The 11,420-nt window shown below is 35.6% G+C and overlaps 1 protein-coding gene and 1 pseudogene across 1 annotated transcript; one reads left to right on the forward strand and one right to left on the reverse strand.

Annotated features, from left to right (window-relative positions):
- The first annotated feature begins 258 nt into the window (after positions 1–258).
- LOC126689950 (uncharacterized) lies at positions 259–1,290 on the forward strand. Its single transcript, XM_050385102.1, has 2 exons — positions 259–411; positions 607–1,290. The coding sequence occupies exons 1-2, from the start codon at positions 259–261 to the stop codon at positions 1,288–1,290; spliced, it is 837 nt and encodes a 278-aa protein (XP_050241059.1).
- Positions 1,291–4,351: 3,061 nt separating this feature from the next.
- On the reverse strand, positions 4,352–6,707 carry LOC126689951 (protein WALLS ARE THIN 1-like; annotated as a pseudogene).
- Between the last annotated feature and the right edge of the window lie 4,713 nt (positions 6,708–11,420).

The raw sequence follows: 11,420 nt of genomic DNA on the forward strand, positions 1-11,420 counted from the left end.
CCTGTTAAACTGAAGATGAGGAAGAACAAAAGGTTGGTGGAGAGGCGGTTGCTGGGGGCAGCATCGCTGAGCCTCATGACAATCTTGGCATGGAACTACCTAGGCCTTAGGTCGGCCCTAGCAGTTCAGACACTTGCCGATAAGGTGAGATCAAAAGACCCACTGTTGATCTTCCTAGCAGAAACAAAAATAGGGGAAGGCAAATGAAGGGGATCCAAAACAAATTAGAGTATACGCAAGGTATCATGGTCCCTAGTGATGGAAGAAGCGGAGGTTTGGCTATGTTGTGGAAGAAGGGCTCAGACATCAGATTTAGGAGTTGCTCAAATTCCCATATTGTCGTGGAAGTCCATGGGAGCTCGGCACCAACTCCATGAAGAGCAATGGGTTTTTACGGGCACCCCGATGCAGGTAAATGCTTTATCTCTTGGAAATTGTTGGAAATTCTCAAAAATCAGTATTCTATGCCATGGATTGTGTTTGGTGATTTCAATGAAATCACTCACTCAAACGAGAAAATTGGGTGGCTGGACAGAGATGCTAAACAGATGGAGGAGTTTAGGGAGTGTTTGAACAGATGTGAGCTTTTTGATTTAGGCTTTATAGGGCAAAAATATACCTGGTGTGATGGGGGGGGGTGGTGAGCAGCGGACAAAGATTAGGCTAGACCGTATGGTGGCGACGGAAGAATGGATGGATTTATTTCCTGAGGTGAGAGTGAGGCATGTGGCAATGTCCGTATCAGACCATTGTATGTTAATGCTCACTCTCAAGCATAAACAGCCTCAAAGGCGAGGAATGAAGTGTTTCTTTTTTGAAGCCATGTGGACAAGGGAAGAGAGGTGTAGAGAGATTGTGGAAGAGGCATGGGAGTTGGGTTGGGTTGAGGCAGAGTGTGGTATAATAGATGGAATTAAAAGATGCCAAGAACAATTGCAGGACTGGAATTGGAAGGAGTTTGGTAACATTAATAAAGTGCTGAAACAAAAAAAGGAAAGGCTCCAACAATTGGAATTTTGGGACAGCTTACATGGGAAAGCGGAAGAGATTCAGAAGGTGAGAAAGGAAATCAATGAGATTCAAGCCAGAGAAGAAGTACTGTGGAATCAAAGGTCCAAAGCTCTTTGGCTAAAATGGGGAGATAGAAACACAAAACTTTTACACGCCACGACGAGCCAAAGGCATAGGAAAAACTGGATTGTGGGGCTGCAAAACACAAATGAAGTGTGGGTGGAAGATAAGGAAGGTATTGAGAGCAATATCATGGACTACTTTGAAGACATTTACTAGTCAAACCAGCCAACCAGCTTTGATGCCAGCCTGAACTCAATTACAAATCGTGTCTCTCCGAATGTGGATGAAGAGTTGCTTGCGGCCTTTAAAGCCGAGGAAGTATGGTGTGCCCTCAAGCAAATGCACCCCACAAAAGCCCCCAGACCGGACGGTATGTCTCTGATTTTCTTTAAACATTATTGGGATATTGTTGGACCTGAGGTTGTCAATTGTGTGCTCACTGCCCTCAATACGAGATAATGTCGAGGGGGTTAAATGAAACACATATATGCCTCATACCGAAGGTGAGATCCCCTAAAAAAATTACTAAATTTAGACCAATAAGTTTTTGCAATGTTATGTACAAATTAATCTCTAAGCATCTTGCGAATAGACTAAAAAGAGTTCTGGCAACGGTGATTGATGACTCTCAGAGCGCATTTGTTTCGGGTAGGCTCATTACAGACAATGTGTTAGTCGCCTTCGAAACCATGCACTGCATTGATCAAAGGAAGAAAGGGAAGGAGGCGTTAATGGCAATTAAGCTTGATATGAACAAGGCCTACGATAGGGTCAAGTGGGTGTACTTGGAGGCTATGATACGAAAGATGGGTTTTCATGATAAGTGGATTTCCCTAATAATGATATGCGTAACTACGGTCTCCTACTCAGTGTTGATCAATGGTGAACCAAAAGGGAGAATAGTTCCTTCAAGGGGTTTGCGTCAAGGTGACCCAATATCCCCTTATTTGTTTCTTTTGTGTGCCAAAGGTCTATCGGCTATGATTAAAAAGGAGGAAAGAGAGGGGCATCTAAGGGGGATTGCAGTTTGTAGGGGAGCCTCGAGAATATCCCATTTGCTTTTTGCCGATGATAGCATAGTGTTTTGAAGAGCCATGAGGGAAGATCATGATAGGGTACTAAAGGTACTTGAAGGTTACGAAGGGGATTCGGGGCAAAAACTCAATAGGGAAAAAACCTCCCTATACTTTAGCAAGAATACTAGTAGGGAGGTTAAAAATTATGTGAAGGAGAAATTGGGGGCAAGAGTAGTTCAGCACCATGAACAGTACCTAGGGATGCCACCGCTTGTGGGGTGAGGGAAAAGAAAGGCATTTAACCGCATCAAGGATTAGGTAGGGAGAAAAATAGCTAGATGAAAGGGTAAGCTTCTCTCTCATGCCAGAAGGGAAATATTAATCAAGGCAGTAGCTCAAGCAATGCCAACGTACATGATGAGTTGTTTTAAAATTCCGGACACGTTGTGTAAAGAGTTGAATTCAATAATGAGCAACTTCTAGTGGGATCAAAAGGATAGGGAAAGGAAAGTGGCTTGGGTTTCATGGGAAAAGTTGTGCACCCTAAAGGCGGAAGGAGGTATGGGGTTTAGGGACCTAAAAGCTTTTAATTTAGCGCTACTAGCCAAGCAATGGTGGAGAATGCTACAAAGCCCAAACTCGCTAGTTCATAAGGTGTTCAAAGCGAAATATGTTAAGATTGGTAGCTTCAATGAGGCTGAGCTGGGAAGAAGGCCTTCGTACGCGTGGAGAAGTATGTTGGCAGCTAGAAAGGTGGTTGATAGTGGGTCTAGATGGTGTATAGGAAATGGAGAAAGGGTCCATATATGGAAAGACAGATGGATTCCTTCCTCGGAGTCTTTCAAAGTGACAAGCCCAATTGGTGGGTACACGGGTATGGAAAAGGTGTCAACGTTGCTGGATACAGACAGAAGGTCTTGGGACGTGGCGAAGGTAAAAACCATTTTTCTTCCTCATGAAGTCGAGATGGTGTTAAGCATCCCCATTAGTGGCAGACTCCCTAAAGACTTAATTATATGGGCATGGACTACAAATGGAAGATTTACAGTAAAAAGTGCATATAAGGTGGCACAAAAGGTTTTAAAAGAAGATTTTAACCGGGGAGTGGGAGGAAGTAGCTCGGACAACTCAGGGATGAAGGCAATTTGGAAGATCGTATGGCGACTAAATTGTCCAAGCAAGATCAAGCACCTGCTGTGGAGAGCTTGTAAAAACATTCTCCCCACAAAACTTTGCTTGAAGGCTCGGGGAATTAATGTGGATGAGGGGTGTGATATATGTGGGAGTGCTGAGTCCTCGGGGCATGCTTTGTGGAGTTGCAAATTAGCGGAGGCAATGTGGAGTTGCACAAGGTTAAAGCTACCTTGCTTCCAAGAACCCCTTAGAGACTTCATAGACATCATGTGGGAGATTAAGGAAAGGGGCACGAGTTTTAATTAGGAGTTGTTCCCAATCACTGTATGGTGCTTATGGAACAAAAGGAACCATGTGAGACATGGAGGCCAATGCAAAAACCATGAAGTGATAGTCAGGGAAGCTTCGGAGTACACGAAAGAGACCCAGCCTGCATTTCAGACTCAAGTTATTCCCCCTGCACTTGATACGACTATGTGGAGACCCCCAAAACCAAGTTGGTACAAAGTGTATAAAGATGGAGCAATCTTTGATGATATAAGGGGTTGTGGCGTGGGAGTAGTTATAAGAAATGAAAGGGGTGAGATCATGGGGGCCATTAGTAAGAAGCTTGATTTGCCCCTAGGAGTATTGGAAATTGAGACCAAAGCTGTCGAGGAAGGTATGCTGCTTGCTGGGGACCTCGGACTAAAAGACATCATAATAGAATGTGATGCACAACTGGTGGTTATGTTTCTAGGGAGGTAGAGTGTACCCCCAAGTTCTATCTATTTGGTAGTGGATGGAATAAGGGAGGGGCTAAAGAGATTCAATGCATGGGAGGTGTCCCATATTTGAAGGAATGGTAACAAAGCTGCTCAAATATTGGCTAGGCAAGCCAAATTTCTAAATGATTGTAATAGTTGGGTAGAAGATACTCCGCCCAAAATTGTTGATCAAATTCAAATCGATGTAGCCCAGTGTAATTCTATTTCAAGTTAATGAAAGTATTGAATGGATGTTTATAAAAAATAAATAATAAAAAGTTTCGTTACTAAAATTTAAAAATTTATAATTTTGCCCTTGAAAATTTAAAATGTCACACATTTTTGGCCAGCGCATATGACAAAAAAGTGGATGGACAAAAATTAATTGCTAGAGGTAGGAAGCAATGGTTGGATGATTGAGACATTGCTTAAACTTTCCCCATTACTGTTTTCAAACACCAAGGGCTTTTCTTCGTCTAACTTTTTCTCTTCACTTTTTCCCCACAAAACGAGGTATAGTCCAGCTACGACAAAAACTGCTCCAATAATCCTGCACATCAGAACCAAGAAAAATAAATCTAATAAAACATTATTGACATGGATAGGGAAGTTACCTAGATTTTTTTTTTTAATATATTTTTACTGTCAAATTATCTAGATTTAGCTTGAGCCTTTAGTATGTAGCTTTATAAAGGGGAACTAATTACAATTTATTTATTAATGAGAAATGATATGTTCATAATATTTTTACAACAAATCTTAAATAGTAAGTTGTTACTGGTTATTATTGTTGGGGCAAAAAAATAATCTTAGTGTTAGGTTCAAATTTGAACCAATAACTACTAACCACCCATAATTTGTTGTAAAAATATTATAAAAATGTTGCGGATGTAGCATCTCTTTTAATTAATATATATCATCTATACACCTTACACATGTTAAGTGTGGATATACTTTAAAAAAAAAGGACAATACTTATGAAATTATAGATATTATGTGTAAGAAAATTTAAATGATAAAATTTTTGACAGAGAAAAGTTCAAGGAAAAAAATTAAGTTATTATTATTATTATAATATAAAATTTCAACCTATAGCTTCCATTCCATAATAATTACTCTTATCACCAAACTCAAACTCTCATCTATTTTTGGTGTAGGTGTGGGTTTGATCCTAGATCTCTATTAGTTGAACTAATTAGAACCAACTAAAATTAAATTTATTTGTAACCAAAGTGATGAGACTTACCCTCCTAAGTAGAATTCTTCGCCTAAAACAACGGCTTCTATTATAGCAGCAAGCAAGGTCTGTAGAGGTAGATAAACTGAAACAAACACCGGTCCTGCCTTGTCAATTACATATATTTGTATTGCATATGTCATTGCAGAAGCCACCAATCCCTGCAAACACCAATCTGCTCTATCATTCCATTAGGTTTACTTTGACAATGAAAAATCTTAACTCCAAATTGTCACAACAATGCGACTGACACAACTTGTTTTACAAAAAAATTTATATTCAGTAAAGTGGTTGACTATGAGTTATAGATGCACACGAATGACACTTATGAACCCATTCACTCACATATATCACTTTAACAATTATGAAATTTGTTATAAAAAAAGTAATGCCCGTAAACTGTCTTAGGTAACATGCTAAGATTGCACCTATGATCAAAATACTGAAACATGTGCATGGTTGATTAATGAGACTATTACGCTATACATATGAGATATGACAGATAATCTTGATATTAGTTAGACTTAACCGTATAGAAAATAGTAAGGAGTTCATCAGTGGAGTTAACTATCCAGGCCTTGGGAGTTTCTCTCATAGACTGCTGCTATTAACAAATATTGAAGAATACTAAAGAAGTAAGCATACGAGGCAATCGAAAGCCGAGCTGGATATTTCTTTATGAGTGGTGTTTGTAAGACAATCCAACTAGACCAGCAAAGGCAGTGATCAATAAGAGAGATGCAACCTAAAGTCCAACTTGTCCCTAAGAAATATGATTTGTGTGACTGTAAATTTGATCCAAATAGGGTTGGTCCCTTATAAAGAGTAATCACAAGAGATCCAACAACAGAAGAAACAGTTCCAAGCACCTTAGCTATACCATCTTTCCTTTTCAAGTGTACTTGCTCCATTCTGCAAAATCAATATTGCTGTAGACTGTAGTGACCTATTTCGCTAAAGGTATTAGACTTAGGAAGAGATAAGAAGATTAATAATTTCTCTTGCCTGAATATGACCGCCATGAGAAAGGTTATAGCAGGAACCGAATTTTCTGTTGCCGGAATTGAAAGCCAAAATTGTAAATGGGAAAATGTTTGCATGCATATCATATGTTAATCCAGAATTCCTTCAAAAAAATATAAGAACTTACCCGATAAGGCCAAGGAAGAAGAATTGTAACAAAAGAGAAGTACTTATTGGTGGTCTGTCTCTCCTATACATATATACAAAGAAAATATAAGAATGGCAAAGAAAATAAAGCTCAAAACAGGTTGGAACAACTTATTAAGTTTGTAATATGAGGTTAACCTCGTACTTCTCTAAGAAATACGCAAAGGGAACTAGTGCAACCAGCGCGACGATGTTCCTATAAACTGGGAAAACAAGCAGGCTTATACCCATGTTAAGTGCAATCTTCAAGATAATATGGTTCCCTGCAAAACCTAGCTGGCAGACAATCATGGCTAAGTGCAGTTTGGTACGTTCAGGCATTACTCCCATTCTGTTAGCGAAGGTCAAAACAGCTTCAGGCAAAGGAAGAGTTGAGTAAGAGAGGTAAAGCTGAGTTGTTTGTCGGAGTAAGAGACAAAGGTGTATATATGACCGTATGTGAAGGATCTCAAAAACAGGAAATTTGGAACCCATCACGTAATTAATGTTCTCTATGATTTTTTTTATATTAGTTTATAGTCTGTCATTATTCGTGCATTGCTGGAATGGCTTGAATTTTGATGTCGGTGGATTGACATTACAATCAAACATAAAATGTTACCTTGCATGAATTTTCAAAAAGCAAGGAACAACATCTAACATATGGTTACCAATAATAAACATCTGACATATGGTTACCAAAAATACACATCTGATATAAAATCCAGTTTTGGATTGCTCTTTGTAGCCGAAATGGATGACTCCATTGTCAATAAATGCTTGCCATTTTGTTTGACCAAGTAACTTACATGTGCTGAAACTATTTTCATTTCGGCTGAATCTCCAGCTAAAAAATAGATGGTGAGTTTGAGAGAAGATGCAAGAGAGTTCCTAATGAGATGGTAAAAAAAAAAAACAAAGAGCCGTGCGCTCCAGAGATAGGAAGCTAGAGTATCCTGCAATTCTTGTCTAAATACAATAGAATATTTTCTAATTGTAGAATATTAGTATTATATTAGCAATGCGATGTGTTATATTATATTGTGTATGCTAGAGTGAATGCGGAAGAGGAAGCATAGAATAGGAATACTGAGAACATGAGGGTTACGTGGTTCAGCCTTGACGGCATACATCTACGGAGGAATCTCTTAAGGGCTACATCTTTATTGTATAAGAGTGTAGTACAATAACCTCCTATGTTACAATGAACCCTAACATGAGTATATATAGGCGACTAAACCCTAGACTACTAGTACAAGTAGGACTGGGCTTGGACCTATTATATTGGGCTAATATATGTTTAATATATATCTCTGACACTAATTATTAATTTGTTAGAGAACTAAGGATATATTTGGGGTTTGGATTTGTGTGAGAATTTATTCAAGTTATTGTTGTAATCTTTAAAGTTATAGTAAAATTTTATTTTGTCGCCTCTTGTGGACATAGGCATTCTGTTGAATCATGTAAATTTCTTGTATCACACTTTCTTTTCTCTATTTTTTAAACTTGCGTAAATAGATTATTTCACAATTTTCACAACATGCATAGAAGTGAATTGGAAAAAAAAAATGATTTTGAACCAAAAAAAAAAAAAAAAAAAAATAGTATGAGTTAGTTTCATGTATCCAAAGACAAGATCTTTCACCATTAGAAAATATGTATCCTCTCTGACACACTCGGATTTCACAGGATTGTGATTTTATGAGACCCAAGCTTGTTAGACTTAGAGAGAAGATATATAATAAAAAGGGTAGTGTTTTTGTACACAAATCCGTATACAGTCATTCTTACACATGTTTTATTTTGAACTCAATCATGAGTTCACTCATTCTCACAATTTTCAGTTCAAGATAAAGTATGTGTTTGGACATGTGACTGCTTTTATTCACTTTTTTAAAATTTAATTATTTATTGTTAAGTAATAACCTGTAATGTGTAACCATAGTTGTCAGTATCGTACGATACGCGATACGTATCGTATCGTGTACAAAAAGTTTTATATCGTAAGGGCGTACCGTTAGTGCTCATGAATCATCCGATACATAGGTGTGTATCGTATGAATCGTATCGTATCAATGAATCGTACGTATCGTACGATACATAAACATGTGAGTTTAAAATGAGTTTTTTGTTAAAATTTGTGGTTATATTTGATTTAAACAAGTTGATAGACTTTTTTAACACAAAATTATTAGGAAACTTAATTGAGTCTAATAAAATAGCAAGTCCATGAGTTTTTTTTTTCCTCCCTTCTCTTTCTCCTACAAAATTTAGACTATACTCATAACACTCACTTTCATATATGCAAATTTATTTTCCATGCTATTAATAATGTATTAAATGAAAATATAATTATCTTTTGTTTTGTTATTATTATTTTGAGTCTAAAAAGCTAGAATGCCAAGAAAAAATATAAAGAAAAAATTATTAGAATAAAAAAAAAAAAACTAAATGTTGATAATAATGAAGGAAATGTCTATTAAAAATTAATTTTGCAAGATGCTGAACATGATGATAATATTGACTTAAATGGAGTTGATTAGTTAAGATGATGAAAAGATATTATTATTTTGATTCATATATCATGTATTACCTCTGAGTTTAATCAATTTGAATGTGCATGTTATAAACATAAGTTAATTTGATTTATTTAGTTAGCTTTGTTAAATTTTATTACAAAAATAATGATTAAATTAGTCATTAGTTGAATATATTTCAAATTTATAATGAATATACCTTTTATATATGTATATCTATAATTATTTTATAATTTTATTAGGTATTTGTGTATCTTACGATATACGATTTGATATGATACACAATACAAAAAAATCAAAAATCGATTCACGATACGATTCACGATTTGACAACTATGTGTGTAACTATTTACCCAAGCTAAAATTTAACCCTAGCTTCCACAATAAAAAAGGGTAATTACATTCTCCTCTCTTGAGATTTGGAGGAATGACACCCCAAACCTAAAAGGAAAAAAACACTCCCCTCCCTTTAGATTTGAAGAAATTAAACCCCCCCCCCCTCTTTTGTTTATATTAGTAACAAAATATTCTAAATTTTTATAAAAATCTCTTTACAAAATTTTAACCAAGGTAAGTAGAAAAATAACTTATAAATTTAGAATAAAAATGCAAAATTTATCAAGTAACGAAATACTTGCAACGACAAATCTTTCCATAACCCATTCAAAATTATTTTAAAAAATCACAGTTAATATTTTAAAAAACACTTTAATTAAAAGTTTAAAATAATAATTTTAATTATAAAATAAGATAATTTGGATTTTTTTTTTTTGGAGAAAGAGATAATTTGGAAACTAGGTAGATTAATACACAATATTTTTAATATTAATTTCACAAAATTTGGTCAATCGAATGTCAATGGGGAAAATGGTTTTTGTCTTCAAATGTGAGGAGGAGTGTCATTTCTCCAAACCTCAAAAGAAGGAAGTGTAATTACAAAATAAAAAAAAAATAAACCTAATTTTTTTATTAGATAACCACTATAAAATGTGCTTTATGACCATATCCAAGTCAAATATCCATCAAGAATTAGAATAATCAATTGTGGGATGTGATAGGTAACTATTACTTATCCTTGACACGATAGTCACTCTACAAATATAAGTACTTGTGGGATGTGATAGGTAACGATTATGATTCAAATATTTAGAAAGGAGTTTCACACATATATATATACACTTAGATTAGATTAAAATAGAATTTTTAAGTGTCTAATTTTCTGACCTTTGTCAGTGCAGTTCTACACTTTTATTTATTTATATGCCTAATACAGTTGTGCTACACTTGCTGCATGGTTCTCTCTGTCTCCATCAATTATGACTTACACTTTTGTATTCCCAACGGAAATGATAAGCAATAAGATCAAACACATGCTTGCAAATTGCAATCCCATGTAGCCAAAACAAATACTCCCGAATCTGCTTGACTTTTCCTATTCGAAAATCGATGAAGAGATAAGATGTATAATCGACATTAAATTTTTTGAGAATGTAATCGACATTAAATTGACTTTGAAAGAAGAATAAGAAAAACATGGAAAACAAAATTTTTTATACTTGAAGATGTTAATGGGCCTCATGATTTGTAACCCAAATTAAGCAATTGAGTTGAAGTTTCTTCCAAAATCTATTTTGTGTAAATATAAGCCCTTCGTTAGGGAAGCCTATTCGGTGAAAGATAAGGAAAAAAAAAAAAAAAAAAAAACATATTTCTTCCAAAACTAAACCAAAATGGCTTCCGAGTCTGTGACCCTTGACCCATTGAGAAAAAAATATGGGCTTGATCCCAATTCTTATTTTTAAAGGATGGTATGGGTCATGGGCCACAAATTAATGTCGATAAGAATGTTAGTTGTGAATCCAATTCATGAACTAGCAAGATCCAGGCTTTGAGCCCATTTTATGATGCAAGAGAAGTACGGCCATAAACTCATTCAATAGTGTAAATCAAATAGGGTTATGAGTTCAATCCAAGGAGTAAAAAAAAAAAAAAAAAGTGGTCCGTGAGCCTATTTTAAGAAGTGAAGAAATGTGGGCCAAAAGCCCAACCTGTTATGCACGAGAAAAGTTTGGGCAAAAGACCCAATCCAAGTAGTTGTTTGAAATTAGGGTCTTTTGGGCTTTAAAAAAAAAATTAATCCCAAAATCCATTCATTTTCTTCATAAAATGTGATGAGTTGACATAGGTTAACCAATGAAATTGCAACATAAGAGAATAAAAAGAGTCCTCAATAGGGTCCAAAAAAAAAAGGTACCATATTCAATTGTCCAAAATTGCAATTTACCCATTTTTTTGAAAGTAAATAATATCTAGGAAAAAATCCTTGAAATGTAGTACATGTTAAGTTTCGTTCCTAAAATCTAGAAACTTATAATTTTGCCCTTGAAAATCTAAAATGTCACACATTTTTGGCCCGCGCATATGACAGACAGCCAAAGCAATAGTACATTACTAATTGCATAAGTTTGGTAAAAAGTGGATAGACAAAATTAATTGCTAGACAGTTCATCAAAAAAAAAAAAAA

This window comes from Quercus robur, chromosome 6 (assembly GCF_932294415.1).
Source record: "Quercus robur chromosome 6, dhQueRobu3.1, whole genome shotgun sequence".
NCBI lineage: Eukaryota > Viridiplantae > Streptophyta > Magnoliopsida > Fagales > Fagaceae > Quercus > Quercus robur.